The sequence below is a fragment of the Cyprinus carpio genome, chromosome B16, assembly GCF_018340385.1.
Source record: "Cyprinus carpio isolate SPL01 chromosome B16, ASM1834038v1, whole genome shotgun sequence".
Lineage (NCBI taxonomy): Eukaryota > Metazoa > Chordata > Actinopteri > Cypriniformes > Cyprinidae > Cyprinus > Cyprinus carpio.
This window is the reverse complement of record NC_056612.1, coordinates 16,110,950-16,131,566: the sequence shown is the minus strand read 5'-3', so window position 1 is coordinate 16,131,566 and position 20,617 is coordinate 16,110,950. Positions and strand designations below refer to the sequence as shown.

Sequence of the window (20,617 nt, the reverse complement as noted above, 5' to 3'; positions counted from 1 at the left end):
CGGTTAAATTAATAAAAGCCTTAAGTATAGTTATGAACGTGTACTAATTCATTTCTCTTAATAATTTACTCATACAGTAAATGACATTCAATCATTGCTGTCGTTGATATCGTCTACTATTACATAAGTATGAAATTATTGGAGTTTATTAACACACATAAGTAAAGACAACTGGAATGGAACCAAAACCTTTATTCTGAAGCGAGCTTTGTTCGACTCCCGACAAAGACTGCCGTACAATCTTGATTTGTGACTAATTTGCAGTATCTATATAGATGTTTAAATAAAATTAAAATATATTGTAAGTGCTTAGATATCTGTATTTATTTAGCAAACACTGAAATAAAAATGCTGCCGTGTTAAATTTAATCAGGCATCTGTTTAGCCGGAGTATTTTTTCAACAGAGGTTGATGGACCCCTAATGGCCCAACAGCAGCACGAGTGATTATCTGTGGTCAGTGAAATAAATGAATCTGTAGTCTTAGTTTTATTGTGGTATTGTTTTTAAGCAGAGTAAATGATGTGCAGTGGGGTTAATCGCTGATAATTATGCCAGCGTGCATCCACGCTTATGCATACGTGCAAATGTCAGATGCCATGCGTACGTTATTAAACGTGTAATGTGTTTACAGCGCGCGCTTGTGTATGTATATATATATATACTTATTTGAAATGTTGTAATTGTGAAGTTGGGGCTTTTTGTAAAAAGCTGGAGAAGGATCAAACGTTGCATATTTTGTTTGGTGTAATTTCACATTTTCTTGCTTCCATTTTTGTATATCGATTTTTTTAGTGAATAGCTTAACTAAAGAATTCTGAAGGTGATGTTTATTTATTCTAAAATGTACATTTTAATTTAATAATGCGAAATCCATATTACTGTTGCTTTGTTTTTCTTCCAGTTCTTTTTTTTTTCTTTAACGATTGAAGAATGAAAACGAAAAAGCAAAAAAGGCAAGGCGATTTCCAGAAGATTCAGCTAAAGATTGGCAAAAAGAAGCCAAAAGCAGACAATGCAACAAACGTCAGCTTCAGATCAAAAGCTATCCATTTACCAGAGCAGCTAAAGCATGCGGATTCAGGACCAACATCGCACAGGCAGCTCGACATTAAGGTACATAAAACACACAATGTCACACTTTTCACTGATCTTTATCTTTTAGTGGATTATTATGGGGTGTAAAAATACATCAATATGAATTCAATGATGAAACAATGCATCGATCAAATGAATAACAGTGTAATGCTCAATGTAACATAATATTGTAAAAATGCACCTTTATTTAGACTCCTCTGCATTGACAGTTGCACAACTGGAGTAACTGGAACTTTTTTTTCACTCTCTCAGGATCTGTTGTCCAAGCTACACCACATCAACAGTAACATAAAGCAGGGAGCTCTGGTGGGTTTGCGGGAGTTGCTGTCAGCTCAGCCTACTCTGATTGAGCTGCATGCATCAGCGGTGCTCTCTGAGGTGGCAGCACTCTTCACTGATAAAGATGGCTCTGTGCGAGCAGCTGCAGTGCGTCTGCTGCGTTTCATCGCTCAGTGCATCTCCGCCGAACGTGTAGCTCCCTTCTTCCCTCTGCTCAGCGCACACCTCACTTGTGCCATGACTCACATCTCAGAAGCAATCCAGGAAGATGCTCTCAAGGTCCTGGATGTGCTGCTGGAGCACTATCCTGGACTTCTTTCTCAGAAGCATACGGTTCTTCTGACAAATTTTCTAGAGCTCATATCCCAGAAGCGAAAAGCTGGAACAGGGCAGGATAAATCTGGGAAAGGGAGCTTTTCTCTGACTATCAGCACGAATCGCTCTGTAACAGCACAACAATGGAGACTCACTGTGCTGCTCAGGTGTTGCATTCATAAAATAAAATTCAGTTCATTCTTTCTGTGTCATTTGATATCTTATCATTTATTAATAATTTGTGTATTTGTTCAGGTTGGGGAGTTTTCTGCAGGCAGTTGTTGAGGAAAGACCTCTGGAGGAAGGTGTGACCAGCATGATTGGCCTTGGAATGTGGGCTGGAGAGAAAGGCTCGGTGACATCTGTGGATGTGAGTTGGGAGGAGCATGTCTTTGGCAAGGGCAGGATCCAAGTGTTTGAAAATTCTGGAGCCGTTCCCACCCCACATTCCACTTATCGGCTGAGGTATGTTTAATTGTTAAAGTAGAGCCCCTTTCACACTGAGATTCCGGGTAATACACGGGTAATGTGTCCCGGCAGTTGTTCCCGGATCGTTATATTTTGGTTCATTCACACTGCCAGTGATTTTCCGGAATCTGTGCGTGCGTTCACACACAACCCATAAAGGTCTCGTAATGACACATGACATCAGGATGTGACGTGTAATGTATGAGTCGAAAACGCTAGGCACGTTAACTTTCACTTAAGCTTTCGATCTCAGCTTCAGCGTGGATAGTGAGGAGCTAACTGATCTATGCTTCATTACAGTTTGCACATATTTTTTTTTCATCGCGAACGTTGATCTGCCTTCAAAACACCTAGTAAAAGAGTCACACGATAACATGTGTCATCACTACGGCACACTCTTTATGCCATTGGTTCTGGCTTTTGCAGTATATCACAAATAAATAAAAAAGTCCATTTATCAATTTCTAATTTATATTTTGGTTTTAGCCTTTAATTGTCTTATTTTTATATTGTAAATGTAGAGAATATATTAATTTAATCAAAAAACTAAATTTACTTTGAGATGCTATTCTTTATTCTGAGTGAACAGACAATAATGGGGAGATTTAGGGAGTGGCACAGAGACAAGCATTAAGTTTGTTAAGAAAATTGTTTTACAAATTTAATATTGTTTATGCATATTGAATGCAAGGTTTGTTGTACAGTGAAATGGCACATTGCAAAGCAATTTTTTTAATGTCATATTTAAATAATAAATTAAAAGGAATCAGGATTAACCACTTTCTCTTTAATAAACTTCCTTATAGCTAAAGTTTTGATGTAATGCAACTTTTTTTTTTGCTCCATCACGCTCTATCAAGTTTGATTTAGGCTTTCTATAGTAAAAAGTTTGGGTACCTCTGGTTTATATAGTTAAGTTTAAATGTCTGTAGCTAGCTATATGTTTTTGTATAGAACAGGGAATACCAAAAATTTGTCTTCAGTACAATGCCAGCACCTGGTAACTTGGTAAATGGGTCAATATAGGTAAACAGTGTGATAAATGGTTCCCAATTCATAAAAAATCAAATAACAGAAAAAGTATTCATTATGACCTCAGCTAACTGCATTCTCACTGATGAAACCGCATATTTGCTCACAAAAAATATATATATAAAATTTTAAATAATTGTTGCAAATGTTTATTTGCGACAGTTATTTGTCACGCCTGCACTAATTTAGCAATTAACATTTACATTTATGCATTTAGCAGACACTTTTTTTCCAAAGTGACTTGCACTGCATTCAAGATTCGCATTTTTGTTTGCTCCATGCTCTGCTATTTGAACTAGAGGAGGTTTGTCAACCCATCTGGATTTGATGTATTACAAATTACAGAATAAAACCGAATGTCAGACTGCCTAAACTGGCAAGCTGTCCTGAATAGCAACCCAATGATATCATGGTCAGGTAACAAAATTTGCACAACAGTATTGTACTGCTTTTTTAGTCCCATTATATCGCTGAGACTTTTTGTACTCTTTTCAGTTAGATCAAAAGACAGAAAGCCCATTTGTTTACAGTACACAGCTCTAGTTATGTTGGTTTTTTGCAGGCCGGACTCTAAGGCAGGGGCTGGAATGAATAAGGAACTCTGTTCGGCTGAGACGGTGCAGGGCTTTGCAGGAACCCTGGTGCCTCTGATGCTGGAGATCTGGGTGGAGGCGGCAGGTGGAGATCATGTGCAGACAGACAGTGGCCACCTGCTCTCAGCAGAGGCCATGGCTCTTATGTTCCAGATCCTCACCATACTGCAGTTACTGAGAAGACTTACCCCACAGAGAGATCAACAGGACATACTGGTACATGCACTTAAAATGTTATATAGCCACATAAACCACACATAAATATCACATAAACCCTATTTCTGCTGTACCCTGCAGGACGCCTGGTTCCGGAATTCATACCTGACAGATTTCAAACACCACTTCATGAAGAACTTCCCCTATGGCCTGCTGGAGGTGGCAAGACACAAGAAGAAAGCTGATGGAAAGAGGTGACCAAAAAGTCCACATGATTTATTAATGGAAACCGAGAGTGTTTTGGTATATGTAAATGAATGAACCACATTTCAGAAGTTTCAAGAACTGTATGTACTTGAATGTTAATTTATGTTTTTTTTGTCTAGCGTTTTAAATTGTTTGTCTTTTATTTAAAGCATGTCACATTTTATAAACAAAACAAACAGATACACCCATTTACCCACTTTAAACAAATGACCCAATTACCCATTAAAGTAAATTACACTCTATAAATCGTATTCAAAGCAACCTGAGCTTTTTACTTAAAGTAATGATCATATGTTAATTACTACTATTACTATTACTACTACTAATATTAACAGAAATCATTTTAATCCTGCATCCCCCTTGGAAGTTTTCTAATGCAAAAGCGACTGGGAACTGTTGATCTATAAGGGGGTTATTATCTCTCTAATTTGTCTTCAGGATTAGGCAGCAGGTAGCAGCTGGAACGGTTGCTGGCGGCAATGTGGAACCGTTGGCCCTAAACGTGACATTGTGCCAAGTTATGGTGACACTCAGTCTTAGGGGCCAGGATCACGTAGAAGCCGAAGATGCTGACTGGCTCGGACCAATCAGGGGATTTATTAGGGAGACATTGTCCAGTGGGGGCAAGCTGAGCTCAAAGCACCTGGCAGCCTTACTAGAGGTGGTGTGGAGGATGATTGTCACCCAGCGCAGCCGCGGTGAGGCCGGTTTTCTTTACTTTTTTTTTTTGTTGTTGTTTTTTTTTTAATAAAGGTCTGCCAAATTTAAAATGTTCATGTTTGTGTTTTGTTTTCAGTGGTGACAGATGATCTCCTGCAGGCTGTGTTTGTGCAGTACCAGCAGAGGAACCTGGCTGTGAACGTCCGCACTTTGCTGCTGCGCTTTTTCAGTCAGCTCTACATTCAAGAGCATCAGAACCACCCTCATATTGCCCGGTAGGTACCCACCAACCATTTTTGCCTGGCCCTGATCGCTCTAATTTTTTTAACATCAGTGTTTTCTGGCCTTTCTGGTTATGTTATTTATGTACACACTTTACCATTTAGATTAGGTTCAATACGATTTTTTACAAGAAATTACAAATTTTATACAGCAAGAATATTGGATATTAATGAAAAGTGACCAGAAAGACATTTACAAAAGATTTCTGTTTTATATGTGATTTGACAAAAATATAAAGCAGCACAACCGTTTTCAACATTGATAATAACAAAAAATGTTTCTTGAGCACTGAATCATATTAGAATTAGTTCTGAAAGATCATGTGACACTAAAACCTGGATTAATGGCAGCTGAAAATTCATCTGAGCCATCATATGAGTAAATTAAATTTTAGAATGTACTGAAATAGAAAACAGGTATTTTAAATTGTAATAATATTTCACAGTATTACTGTTTTTGTTTCACAATATTAATCTATATATATTTATTTTGTGTAGTCTGTCTTTTTAGTTTAGTCTTATAATTTTGCCTTTTTTCCCCGTTTGTCCAGGTTTGTTTGTGAAAGGAATTGTATTTAAGTGAAATGACTTTTTATTTTTTTGAGTCTAGAAATGAACCTTATGACAATACGATGAGTCTGAAGTCTCCCTCTCTTTCAGGAGCAGGATTCTGGCGCGTTGGCTGGCGTCACTGCCGGTGCAGTTGGTTCAGCTGGGCAGCAGGAATCCTCAGCTCTCAGCACAACTGCTGGAGACGATCCATCCAGCTGCCGCGAGGGCCAATAAAGACCTTCTGCAGAGTCTTCAGAAAAATGCCTGCAGTATTTATGGTAAGAATATATACTGACAAACAACTGTCTAACATACGATAACGTGTGTGTGCTCGAAAGAGTCTTGTGTAAGAGATTGGGCGGTAGTCAGGGTGAGCATTAGAGTGGTGGCGTCTCCGGTTCTGAGTGTGATATCAGTTCTCTGTAGTTTTGTGTTTCGGGAGCACAGCGCTCTCTTTGTGTGTGTTAGCACTCATGACATCAGCAGCGTGCGTCAGCAGCTAATAATGTCTGTCTATCTGTGATCACTGACAGGACAAACGCTTTCTCTCTTGCTTTTTTCTCCCTCTCTTTTTCAGAGACATTCATTCCCTCATGGTTGAGCTTTAGCAGATACATAAATCTGTCACTAGGGGGAGTTCTTTCCTTTCTCAAGTTTCACATTCAGAATGAATAATCTATCTCAAAATAGAGCTGTGGAACCCCAATGGTAATTCACCATGGGCCAGGAATTTTTAAGGTTAAAAAAAATAAACAATTTTTTTTTTTTTTTTTTTTAATTAAAAATGTGGTTAGCATTATTTGTAGATAGTTTGTTGTAAAACGTTTCCAAGCTGAGCAGATCTATTATATTAACACTTCTCTGTTTATGTTCATCTGTGTGATTCATATGCATGTCTCACTTTGTAGATCCACAGGAGGGCTGTGTGGTGGTGTTACCTGTGGAGTCCCAGAAGAGGCTGGTTCAGATTCTCCATTTCCTGCCAACGTTTCCCGCAGAGCTTCTGGCATGTCTCAGTCAGGTCTGCAACACTGGGAGAGTGTCGGCTAGCCTGGCCACCATGCTAATACGCACCATACACCTGAGGTATGAGGGTTATGACACATCACCGTGCACTAATGCAGTCCTAAAGTCTGCTTCCAGTGTTCCGCTCTGGGACATCAGAGATCTAGTTTCCCATGGGGTACAGGGCATTGGTGTAAAAAGCTAGGGAAAAAAAAGATCCATGTGTGGTATTGTTACAAGACATACACTTTTTTTTTTTAAACCGAGTAAGCTGTTTCACCGTTTAGGGCAGCATTCAAACCAGAAAGGTATCTTGAAAATTAGGGGACTAATATATCAAGCGCTACTTCACATAATACTTGCTAAAATGGAAGAATACATGTAATAGTTTATGTTTGACCAAGACTGGCCCTGGAGGGGAGTATCTGTCTGCATCTGACTGATATGTTTAAAATGTGACTCTGTTTTCTACGACTGCCGAGAGGAGACAGCAGTCTCAGAGTTTTCACTGCTAATAGAATCAAACAATTTAACCAATCAGAGACAGCCAAGCGCTGTACGGCACGATCAGAGGATGGCCAATTCTCCCACTTAACTCTGATTTGCCGTGACCACTGGTCATTAACCGTGATTGGCCATAATGTGGTGGAACAGAGCCAGGAGTCACTGAGCAGTGAGGCAGAGGTCGTACTGCAGTAAGTTTAGAATATTCTGAGTTATTGCTGACTTTAGTATATTTACATTTAGCAGACGCTTTTTTCCAAAGCGACTTAAAAATGAGGACAACGAAAGCAATCAAAATCAACAAAAGAGCAATGATATGCAAGTGCTATAACAAGTCTCAGTTAGCCTAACGAAGTACACGTAGCAAGGTTTTTTATATATATGTATATTTATATATATTTTATAATAAATAAAATTAAAATGGATGGAATAGAAAAAGAATGGATAGAGCAAGATTTTGATGTAGTTTTTTTTTTTTTTTTTATTTTTTTATTAATTAAAAGGAAAAAGATTGGATTAGAAAAGAATAGAGAAGCTAGTGTTATTTATTTATTTTTTAAGAAAACAAGCAGTTAGTAAATGAATAGAGTGCAAGTTTAAAAGGGACCAGTTTTTTTTTTTTTTGTATGTTTGTTTTTGTTTTTTCTTTTCTTTTTTTTGGTATTGTTTGATGGTCAAATAAAGGTGTAAGAAATGTTTTTTTAGCCGATTCTTGAAGATGGCTAAGGACTCAGCTGCTCGGATTGAGTTGGGCAGGTCATTCCACCAGGAGGGAACATTTAATGTAAAAGTCAGTGAAAGTGATTTTGTGCCTCTTTGGGATGGCACACTGCAGAACCAGTGGTGGTTTTGTAGGAAAACATTAATGCCTTGAATTTTATGCGAGCAGCTATTAGTAGTCAGTGCAAATTGCCTAACAGAGGTGTGATGTGCATTCTTTTCAGCTCATTAAAAATTAATCTTGCTGCCGCGTTCTGGATTAATTGTAAAGGTTTGATAGAACAGGCTAATAGTACAGCCTGGTCAGAACAAGAGCTTGAACAAGGAGTTGTGAAGCATGTTCCCGAAAAAAAGGACCTGATCTTCCTGATGTTGAATAAAGCAAATCTGCAGGACCGAGTAGTTTTAGCAATGTGGTCTGAGAAAATCAGCTGATCATCAATCATAACTGCAAGATTTCTGGCTGTTTTTGAAGGGGTTATGGTTGATGTGCCTAACTGGATGGTGAAATTGTAATGAAATTATGGGTTTGATAGAACCACAAGCAGATCTGTTTTTGCAAGGTTGAGTTAAAGGTGATGGTCCTTCATCCCGCAAGAAATGTCTGTTAGACAAGCTGAGATGTGAGCAGCTATCATCGGATCATCAGGATGGTATGAGAGGTAGAGTTGAGTGTCATCAGCATAGCAGTGATATGAAAAGCAATGTTTCTGAATGACAGAACCTACTGATGACATGTAGACAGAGAAGAGAAGTGGTCCACGAACTGAGCTCTGAGGCACCTCAGTAGTTAGATAATGCGACTTGGACACCTCACCTCTCCAAGAAGGACCTATCTGAGAGGTAAGACTCAAACCACTGGAGTGCGGTTCCTGAGATGCCCTTTGCCAATAGGGTTGACAGGAGGATCTGGTGGTTAACCATGTCAAAATAAGTTCACCTCTCCAAGAAGGATCTATCTGTGCAAGATGAGAAAGGCAAGTATTGAATCAGAATCAGAAGAATTCTGGAATGATTTGGAATCCACTCTTTTTCAGAAAGTTTTAGGGAGTTCAACAGCTGAAAGAGCAGGGGGCATTTTGAGTCTCTGTTGAATGTCCGCTTCTGAAACCAGACTGGTTGCTGTAAAAACAACAGATTTGTTGTTCTGTTATGTGAGAAATCAAGCAGAGACTTAGATTTCTTGAAGATGGCTAAGCGACTTACAAATCATTAAGTCATTTAGCAGATGCTTTTAGCCAAAGCGACTTACAAATGATTAGATGGTCTGTGAAAGTGATTTTGTTCCTCTTTGGAATGGCACTACAATGTGCTGTTCACTTGAAGAATGCCACCTTCTAGAGGGCACATACGTCTGAAGTAGTGAATTTAGGTAAAGGAGTGCAGTGCCAGTGGTTTTATAGGCAAACATCAGTACCTTGAATTTTATGCAAGCAGCTATTGGTAGCCAGTGCAGTATGCATTTACAAAAAGTTCAGCTTTTTTATTTAGATACTGATGCCTCAGTAATGTTGTTATTGTTAAATAAAACTATTAGATTTTTTTTCATTAATTGAAATAAAGCTGGAATTACATATTATATATAAAACCTAAACATTAAAAACATTCTAAATGTTGCCTTGACCACTAACTGAAATACAATTAGTTAAAGCACTTAAAATGCTAAAACTTAATTTTATTTTTTATTTTTTTATTTTTTTTACTAGTTGAGTTGTTGCAGGATGAGAAATCAACATACTGTTAATTTTTCATGGATGATAGATTGACACAATATTCTTTTGTGAGTTCCTCTGCATGCTGAGGGCCTTAGGGTGTGTGTGTGCCTGCGTGTGTGTCTTTGTGACATGCTGTGTCCCCATTGCTTTTCTTATAGTCACTTGCCTAAAGCCACTCTTATATTTGTGGTTTCCCTTCAAATCCTAATGGGAGCAATGTTTGAGAGAACACACTGAGTGTGTGACTTTGAGTCCCCGAGTGACGTGTGTGAGTGTATCTTGGATACACTGCCTTTCCTCTGGTCTCTCTTGGCTAAATGTGTTCAAACACCTACAGAGGGCAGTATTACTCTTTTGACAAAACATGGAATGATTATTAAGTTTCCTGCTCAGAGCCGCACCAAAATTCCAAAACAAATGCTCGGCAAGTGAATTCACACCGACTGCACTTTTGAAAAAGTCTGGCCCCATGACAGGATTCCTGTTTGATAAGTGAAGCATCACTTAAGACCTCTTCTGTTCATGGCAGAACTGTGTGACATGGCGTTAAGAGAGCCAATACTCAGAACAACATGAACCGAACATTCTGTCCTTCACAAGAATTTAGCTTTGATCACATCAGCGAAACGATTAACTCTTAAAGAGTTTGGAATGGTGGCCATTGGGTTCTGAAAGTGTTGCTAAACTTAGACAAGAATGGTTAATAGTATAGCGATAGAGTGTGTGTGTGGTTGGCACACAGAAAGATACAATGAACAGTAGGATTTTTTCCTTGGTGCATCTTTCCGTGTGTGTGTGTGTGTGTGTGTGTCTGTCTAGCTTCTTTTTACTAATGGGTTGATGGGAAATGAGCCAATCAGTATGTATTAAGGAAGTCCAGCACATGTTCATTCCACAATCACAAGAGAAATGAAATCAAAACAAGTAAAAGATCAGATATTCATTCACTTTATTGGCCTCGAGCCTGATCCACATCTATAAGAGAGAATCATAAGACTGTGTGGATTGTCCTTGAATAGCTTTAACACAGGCACACACGCACGCACGCACGCACGCACGCACGCACGCACACTGGTTCTCTCTGATTTCCTTCTCAGAAAAGCCTGATCAATTCTGACAATATCTTGCCATCAAGTTCTTGAACACACATCTAGAAGCACAGCAACACATGGAGCCTGTGATGGACTGACCTGAAGTTTTGGCTGCGACCTCTTGGTTCTCCTGCACTCTGTGTTTGTTTACAGCAATTTTCTGGGTGATATGCAGGCTTTAACTGTTATGAACCAGCTGAGAAAATGTCTACAACAGCTGCTCCTACTTCATTTGGCAACATTTCATAGTTTAAAGGTGAATTATTTTGATGTTAAAATTTTTTTATATCTCGGCTTAATGCGAAGAAACAGTTTATAGTTAATAGCTGTTAATAGTTTGGCTTCCTTGTGGAAACATTTACTTTTTTCCTGTTTTTTTCCAATGCCTTGTTCTGTTCTGTGCTGCTAAATTATGTACTTAAACTTTATTGTTTAAAAGTGTTTTTAAAAGACATTTCTTATGCTCACCAAAGCTGCATTTGTTTGATCAAAAATACAGAAAAATACAGTAATTGTTTTTTATTTGAATATAGTGTAATTTTTGTAATTTATATATTTGCCTGTGATGGCAAAAATTAATTTTCAACTGACTTGATCCTTTAGAAATCCTTCTAAAATGATCATTTGCTGCCCAAGAAATACTACTACTTATTAATGACAGTAGTTGTACTTATTAAAACCGTGATGCATTTTTTAAAGGCTTTTGTTTAATGAATAACAGAAAAAACAAATATTTTGTAACAATGTCAACACCTTTACTGCCACTTTTGATTGATTTAATGCATCCATCAGAATATTTTTTTTTTTAATAAAAAATGCTGAATATAATTGTCAGTGTTTTTCTACTGTGGATGCTAACCATGCACCAATATTAATATTCTAGATAAATAATGGATATTTAAAGTCTAAATTAGTTTTGTCTTAAAAAAACTAAAATCATCCTTACAAAAAATATGTATGTATTTATGATGGGTTGAAGTGTTGTTTGATTCAATAGGTGGAGTTTTAAGGAGTTTCATGGAATGTTTTAAAATCTTAAGGAACAGTAGGTGTTGTCTGTCACATTGTAGGGATGACCTCAGCGTATCCTTAATACTGTGAGTGTTCTCTTTCGCTGAAGGTGAGGGTGTTTGTGGCGGGAGGTTGATTTCAAAGGAAATGTAGGAGCTCAGATGGCCAGTATTTTTAGACTGACATTCTCACCACACGCACACACTCAAGTACAGTGTGTGATGTGTAACGGGAGAGCGGATCAGTGCCGGACCACTGCACAGTAATGCATGTGTGCTTCCCCGCAGGTCTCCTCTGAGTGGCTGGTCGAACAGTTCACAGGATGTGCCGGTGAAGGATGTAGATTATCTCAGTTTCTTTTTCACTACACTAACAGGTGCGCACACACACATCACATTCAATGATATGAGTACTGACGGCATACTTGATATTGATAAAGCGGTATTCCCATGATCCTGTGCTTCAGGTTTCTCCTCTGAGATGCTGCAGGCCCTGCAGGACACAGATGAAGACGGCCTGTTGCCCTCCTCCACACTCTCGCCGCTCAGCGTATTCGCTACCACCCTGGAGCAGTTCCTTCACCATTGGGATGTAGTGGAGGTGATTCTCTCTCTCTCTCTCTCTCTCTCTCTCTCTCTCTCTCTCTCTCTCTCTCTCTCTCTCTCTCTCTCTCTCTCTTATCTGCCAGTCTCTTACTCCACCTTCAGTCACTCCAACAACTTGTGTTATGTCAGTTGTTCTGCTGTCAGTCGCTGGCGTATGTTTCTAATCCTGTTGTCATCCACTCTGTCCCCTGTGAGCGTCTCTGTCTTCTCGCATCTGCTCTGTCAGCTAGTCTGGCTCATGTCAATCATTTAGTTGCTTTAGTGTCAGTCCGCTTGTCTGTCTGCTGTTGGTTAGATGCATTACACTGTATTTTCACCTGGCACAAAACAACATTTTTAGCATCGAATAATCAACTAATTTTTCTGTCACAGTTAAACGCATATATGAAGGTTTTCTGAGAAAAGATCCCAAATACTGCAGAAAATGAAAAAATTTTATTCAAAGACATCACATTATTGTAAAAGACAAAGGGCTAGATTTACTAAACAGGGCAAATTAGCAAGAGAGCGCAATTCCAAAACAGTGCCGATGGACACTTTACTTTAAAGAACACAGGCGCAAAATATCATTTACATATCAAGCAATGCAATTTACCAAGCGCAGCACAAATTACGTAGTCACAAATAACCAGAGCCGATGTCATCAAGTGCGGGTGATCTACTTACAACACAGGCGCAAAATAGTTTAAGACATGCTTTTTTGGGCATTAAATAAAGTCGCAAATACCAGTAATTTGTTGAGCGCAAACGTTAATAAATCACGTTGTATGAATTTTTTTTTTTTTTTGACATGTTTATTCAGTGTAAGCATGTACAATATACAAACATGATTCATTTTAATACTCTCCTCCCATAAATTTTGTATCTGAAAAGGAAACTCCTACAAATCCATATTCAGTAAGGTCAGATGCAAAAATAACTGTCCACGCCTTTTCAGTGCTAATTCTTCACTAGTAAATCATGACTGAACTATTTTAATGCCAATGTTTGTGCTGGTGCAAGCTGTTAGTAAATATGGAACAAAATCATTGAAAAATCATTAAAAAGTTATTTTATTTTGCAGAGTACTTAGTTTTTTGGGGGTTTTTTGTAAGAGGCTGTCAAAATGTAATTTAATTTTCAAAATTAATTCAGCTTTGAACATGTTTCCCAAAACCATTGCATTTGTTCCATTGTCTTACAGAAACATGTAACTTCAAGCTTCAAGCCAAGAAATATTTTAGTCAGATGGCATGGTAAATTGCAATATTATTAGTGTTTATTTTTATAATTAAAACACTAAATTAATGTGTTAAAATTACAACCCATAATCGCACTGACACTTTGAAGTGACATTTTCAGAGGGAAAACTCTAAGACTTTTGCACTCTTTTGCATTACATGTCAAAACTAGATGAACATTAAGGGACAGTTCACCTAAAAATGAAAATTCTATCTGAAACTTAATTACTCAACCTCATGTCGTTCCAAACCTGTAAGATCTTCGTTCATCTTCAGAACACAAATTAAGATATTTTTGATGAAATCCGAGAGCTTTCTGACCCTTCATAGACAGCAAGGCAACTACCACATTCAAAGTCAAGGTAGTAAGGACATCGTTAAAATAGTTCATGTGGCATCAGGCATCAGGGTCTTGGTAGTAAGGGTATTGTTTAATTTTTTCCTTGGGCATTTTTTATCGGTTTATCACATGCAACTGTTGTAGGTGACTAGGTGTCTCCATATTTCAATAAGGGCTGGTTATCAGAGCGCTCCTGGCTAAAGCAAATGCTAATGCCAGCCAGCGGACACCATCACCGCCTGACATTTTACACGGAAATTAAAACCCAACAAAACCACACCCTCAGGCCAGGGGCTGACTCTCACTGCCCCCCTCCTTTTACTACAAGCACAGATAATTCCTCTATGCAATTTTCTCTGGACTTTCATTTTTTGTGTCCAAGTCAATCAGCCAGTAAAGGTGTAGAGGAGCGGCTGGCATCACCGTAGATACGTTAATGAGGAGTGACTGGGGAGATGATGCCAGCAGGTGAGGCTGATGGAGAATAATGGGCCTTAATGAGGAAAAGAGCCTATTTCCCTCCTCATGTACACACACACACAGGAAACACTTTCTCTCAACTTAATCACTTAACTTGTGCTTAATTAGAAATTATATTTAACAAAAAAAATAAAAAAAATCACTGTTCAAAAACACATTTAGCACTTTGGCTAATTAAAACTTTTGGTACATATTGATTACACTTTCAACCTTGAAAAAAAAAATGGAGATATTAAATAATATTGAAAACTATTTATTGAATTTATATATATATATATATATATATATATATATATATATAAAATTGCAGTTACATTAACTGGATATTTATATAGAGAGAGAAAGAGAATACAAGTTAATTGCATATATATTTATGTATGTATATAGCTATTACATTTTCTTTTTAGATTATTTTAGATTTTTTATATGTGACCCTGGACCACAAAACCAGTCTTAAAGGGATACTCCACCCCAAAATGAAAATTTTGTCATTAATTACTTACCCCATGTCGTTTCAAACCAGTAAAAACTTTGTTCGTCTTTGGAACACAATTTACTATATTTTGGATGAAATATACTTTTCTGGACCTTGACAGTGTATTTTACTTGGCAGTCTATGGGACAGTCACAAGCCTCCCAGTTTTCATCCAAAATATCTTAAATTGTGTTCCGAAGACGAACAAAGCTTTTAGGGGTTTGGAACGACATGGGGGTAAGTTAATAATAATAACAAAATTCTCATTTTGGGGTGGAGTATTCCTTTAAGTCGCTGGGGTATATTTGTAGCAATGGCCAAAAATATATTGTATTGGTAAAAAATTATTTTATGCCAACAATCATTAGGATATTAAGTAAAGAATCATGTTCCATGAAGATATTTTGTAAATTTCCTATTGTAAATATATCAAAGCTTAATTTTTGTTTGGTAATATGAATTTCTAAGAACTTAATTAGGACAATTTTTTTTTTTTTTGCACATTCAGATTCCAGATTTTCAAATAGTTGTACCTCGGACAAATAATGTCCTATCCTAACAAACCATACATCAATGGAAATCTTATTTATTCAGCTTTCAGATGATGTATAAATCTTAATTTCAAAAAATTGACCCTTACGGCTGGTTTTGTGGTCCAGGGTCACATATTATGCATTAACATTGCTGGAATATGAAACACCAAGTTGTTATTATTATTATTATTATTATTATTATTATTATTATTATTATTAAAGCAATATTTAGCAACTTTTTACAGCTCTGTATGTAGAATTTATAAAATGAGTCTGAAAGGCTATATAATTAATATATAATCGAATAATCTAATAAATAATTAATATATACTTGTATATATGTACGTTTACCCTATTACTTTTTCTTTTTGTGTGTGTGTGTGTGTATATAAACCTTGCTACGTGTAATGCGTTAAGCTAACTGAGACTTGTCATTTGCACTTATATATTGTTACTGTTATTTTGATTGCTTCTATTGTCCTTGTTTGTAAGTCGCTTTGGATAAAAATGTCTACTAAATGTAAATATATAATCTAATATAATAATAATAATATCTGTGTGTGTGATTGTCTATATATATATATATATATATATATATTACATTTTTTTTATTACGTTTACATTGCTAGAATATGTTATAAAGTAAATAAGAACAATAGCAATTTTAGTATGCATATTTAAAGTAATTTTTAGCACCTTTTTAAATTACAGCTCTGCTGAGAAATCCTAATGTGCTAAAACATAGAAATGTGTTAAAAAGTGTCCTAATCCTATTGGGATTTCACATCACACTCTTAAAGAAAATTCCCACCTACTGTTTCTCAGATATATACCTTGGCAATTAGCATCAAATTAAGTTTGAGTGGTGTGTGTGTGTGAGAGACAGAAAGAGAGCGAGAGCGTATGGCTGCTGGGGGTCCATTCCTTTATTGCCAATCAGGCGTCTCTAATCTAAAGCATGCGTAATGTGTTCTTAACACTGTTAGCCTGATTAATGTCTGATAATAACCTGCTCTGAATGACATTCAGCTCCGCCTTCATCCGTTTAATCTAATCTGCTCTAATACTATTAGCACTATTAGATTTTTTTTCACACACACTTATTTATTGTTTGTGCTCATAAAATATCAGTTCAGAGAGTGGCAGGGCATCGCTAATCTGTCCAGTGTCAGCTTCCATTACGACAGCCCGGCCGTAGCAGCGAGGTACAACCCTTTGAGCCTGTCACTGTATATGAGTGTGTGTGTGGTGCTATAGGAGTCTTTGTTCTCTGCAGATTTCTCTTTTGTCTGGGACCAGGGATTTATTTTTGACTCACCTAAACTGCGTGTGTGTCAGATGTTAAGATGTTGTGATATATAATTCAAAGGTTGTTTGTAGAATGAGATGGGAAAAAGTCTCTCTGTCAGCTTTCAGTCTGTAAAATGACTCTTCTCTGAAGATGACTTATGTTCCTAAAATCTGTTTAGTCCTTTTACCTAGCCTTTGGCTTGATTTTTTTTATTTATTTATTTTTTATAAATGTTTGGTTCAATGCAGAAATTAATTTCAGACTATTTTGTACATGGGCATGATGAATAAAATATCGGTTTATAACCCGTATTTAATGCCCGTATGTTCTATCTATCTATCTGTCTATCTATCTATCTGTCTGTCTATCTATCTGTCTGTCTATCTATCTGTCAATCTATCTGTCTGTCTGTCTGTCTATCTATCTGTCTATCTATCTGTCTGTCTGTCTGTCTGTCTGTCTATCTATCTATCTATCTATCTATCTGTCTATCTATCGTCTGTCTATCTATCTATCGTCTGTCAGTCTATCTATCTATCTATATGTCTATCTATCTGTCTGTCTATCTGTCTATCTATCTGTCTATCTATCTGTCTGTCTGTCTGTCTGTCTGTCTATCTATCATCTATCTATTTGTCTATCTATCTGTCTGTCTATTATTCTATCTATCTATCTATCTATCTATCTATCTGTCTATCTGTCTATCTGTCTATCTATCTGTCTGTCTGTCTGTCTATCTATCTGTCTATCTATCTGTCTGTCTGTCTGTCTATCTATCTGTCTATCTATCTATCTGTCTATCTATCTATCTGTCTGTCTATCTATCTATCTGTCTGTCTATCTATCTGTCTGTCTATCTATCTGTCAATCTATCTGTCTGTCTGTCTGTCTATCTATCTGTCTATTTATCTGTCTGTCTGTCTGTCTATCTGTCTATCTATCTATCTATCTACATATAATTTCAAAAGAAATGTATCATTTCTGTTTATAATCAAGATATATTTCATTGTTTTTTATTTTACTAAAACATGCTTTATAATTTCACATTTCTATTTACAATGACGCTGTATGTTTTCAAATTTATTATTAATTTCTTATGTTTTTATTTTTAATAAAAATGTATTCTCTAATATGACTTCATATTTTATGTGTATATATAAGAGTATATATTTTTTTAACTTTGAATTGTAATAAATGTGAAAGACCAAGTTAAGGTTAATTTCAAATTAAAATTGACTATTTATTTAATTATTTTGGAATATTGTAGTCATTATCATAAATTATTTATCCATGTACATCCTTTTCAAAAAAAAAAAAAAAAAGGTGCCTAATTTGCTTGCAACACCCAATTTCTATGATCCAATAAATTTTTTATGGACAAAATAAAGTCCTGCCTATTTTTCATTCAATAAGCTGCTACACTTATATGATATATACGTCAAAAAATTGAAGCAACATTGATCACAATTTCTGTTTCATGTGACATAAACGCTCCATTGGTGCTGCATTTCATGTACACAGAATCAAAGTAGCATCATGAATTTATGAAACATTGCACATTTATGCAGAATTCGGAGGCACTCATAGCAGCATTAACCATTTCTGCACTGTGTTTGTAGGAGGTGTGCCACTGCCTGGACACTCTAGGATCTCGTGCACAGTGTTTTGATGTGATACAGAACGCCATCATTAAGAATCTGGTGAGTGAATGTGTGTTTTTCTGCTGAATGTTTTGCATAAGAGTGGGCAGTGGAGCCAGACACTGTTTGCGGTGACACTCTCATCAACTCTTTGTAGTGTGGACTCGTGGTGGTGCCAGACTGTGTTTGTGCAGCGATTTTAAGGTGTGTTCCCCGGTTACTGGATGTCAACTTCCTGCCCAGCGACACACTCCTCCACTTCCTGTCTGACTGTTGCTTGAGCATGCTCAGTCTGCTGCTACAACTGGAGCAGAGCGCCCGCAAGAGGTGTGCTCACAAACACACACACACCTACACACTCACTTATATTTGCATAGAGTAACATTTCTACACCACAAAGAAAGACTGCATGATAATACAGCAAAGAGAAGTTAGAAACACGACTGGGGAAAGTCCAAAAATGGCATTCTCATGAACAGAGTAAATAAACAAAAATCATAATAAAGTTAATAGTTTTGATGTACCTAATAATTGTGTCAGGAAACTATTCATTCAGCAAAATTATTATTATTATTTTTTTCCTTCAACATTTCTCAACACTTAGGCCACTTTTTCAAAATTCTTGACTGACTTTCAGCTTGGCACAGCGGTAAATTTCACACCAAAAATGCACAAAAACTAGCAAAACATTTCACTCGTGATTCAAATGAAGTAATTCTTCCATGACACTAGCAAAGGTTGTTAACCAACAAACACACTGCCACCCAGAAAACACAGACCTAAAAACAATAACATGCAATGTTTTCTCCTGTTAAATTACTTAACAAAACAAGAATGACGTCTCTACTGTTTAGAATTCACTGCAATATTTGTTACATGGTCCATGTTTACATTCCAGTACAAAATTATTACCACGTTTCCCCTTTTGTGTAGATAGTAATGAAACCGAAAGACTAACATGTAGTTGTTCAGCTAACTCTAACTAACAGATTTGAATACATATTCCAGTATGATATTGCTGTAGAAATGTAGCAAATTGCGGTCTTGTACAGTTTTTTAGTGTCAGAGTTTTTAAAAAGAATATGTAAATATGTGCAGATCGGCCTGTGGGTACATAAAGGTTTTTCTGAGTTGTGTATGCTGAATATGAAAAGAATTCATATAATTTGAAAGATGTAATCACTGAACGCATTCAGTGAAAAAGCAATGGAAAATGATCCAGTTTGTGAAGAGTTTTGAAAAAGTGTTCAAAGAATTGAGAACTGGCTGAAAAGTATTATTTTTTTGTTTCTGTAATATACGAGAATGTGTTAATTACAATTATTTTATATAATATATTTATGTAATTAACAATAATTAGATAATATTATTTATTTAGTAACAATTTATATTAATTAATTACATTTTGTCACCTTATTTCACATAGCATAGCACATAGTCTTGGTTACAAACTGGGCTGTGGTTATAGAAATAGGTGATCCGTGATCTAGAGTTGTCAAAGCTTCTGTCTGTCTGTCTCACCATCAGGGATGCCATGTGGGAGGCATGTTTTGCCGCGTTGAGCATGGTACCGAGGCTGCTGCGATTGGTCTTGCAGTCTTTACGTGTGTGTGACCTTTGCGAGGAGGAGCTCCCCGTGTTGGCACAGATCTTGTCATTACTTCTTCAGCATACTCAATTACGCAACCACATGATGGCCAACGCCAGTCTACTGCAACATATCATACAGGACTTAACGGTACAAACACACATACGGCTCCTCGAGGAACTAATATGCTTATGTTTACCTTAACATTGATTTTATAATACTGTGTCTCTTGGAATTGAGCTCCTGATACTGTTTTGACTGTTGTGCTTGTGTTTTACAGCATTTCTATGGTGGAGAGACTCGAGAGCAGTGGCTGACTGACCTGTTGTACTGCTACAGAGTCACGCTGTCTGGTCACCGGGCCAACATGGGCATGAGGGACATCTATTAATCGCTGACCATTAGCGTTCATTGCTACAATATTTTTCTTTTTTTGTTCTCTCTTTTTCTGAGTCCAGTTATTTTGTACAAAATTACAAAAATAAACCTTGTGATAATGAGTTAATAATAAGGCTCTTTCATTGTTGGCTTTTTTTTTTTTTTTTTTTTTTTTACAAAAAACATTAATACAAGTCTGGAGAGGGATTTTTTTTGTAATAATTATTGTTTTTGTCTAATCAACAGAAATGTAGGTGGTGTGAAATAATGTGGTATTTACTCAAAGCAACTGGAACAGACATCTGCTGTTTAAAAGTTTCT

At 36.8% G+C, this 20,617-nt stretch overlaps 1 protein-coding gene across 2 annotated transcripts; it reads left to right on the top strand.

Moving 5' to 3' along the window:
- The first annotated feature begins 269 nt into the window (after positions 1–269).
- tex10 (testis expressed 10) lies at positions 270–20,429 on the top strand. 2 transcript variants are annotated; one of them, XM_042741094.1, is made up of 16 exons: positions 270–455; positions 904–1,115; positions 1,350–1,858; positions 1,947–2,156; positions 3,754–4,000; positions 4,082–4,194; positions 4,646–4,905; positions 5,004–5,142; positions 5,809–5,978; positions 6,609–6,786; positions 12,034–12,122; positions 12,213–12,346; positions 18,310–18,390; positions 18,488–18,657; positions 19,858–20,068; positions 20,199–20,429. In XM_042741094.1, the coding sequence occupies exons 2-16, from the start codon at positions 933–935 to the stop codon at positions 20,307–20,309; spliced, it is 2,805 nt and encodes a 934-aa protein (XP_042597028.1). In that variant the 5' UTR covers positions 270–455; positions 904–932; the 3' UTR covers positions 20,310–20,429. The 2 variants fall into 2 exon arrangements, with proteins under 2 accessions (XP_042597028.1, XP_042597030.1); XM_042741096.1 differs by lacking the exon at positions 270–455 and adding an exon at positions 517–644.
- The last annotated feature ends 188 nt before the right edge of the window (positions 20,430–20,617 follow it).

Coding starts and splice junctions, on each gene's coding strand:
- tex10 (XM_042741094.1), top strand. CDS start 933: ATGAAAACGAAAAAGCAAAAAAGGCAAGGCGATTTCCAGAAGATTCAG. Junction 4,001..4,081: donor GAGATCAACAGGACATACTG/GTACATGCACTT, acceptor TGTACCCTGCAG/GACGCCTGGTTCCGGAATTC. Junction 12,347..18,309: donor ACCATTGGGATGTAGTGGAG/GTGATTCTCTCT, acceptor CTGTGTTTGTAG/GAGGTGTGCCACTGCCTGGA.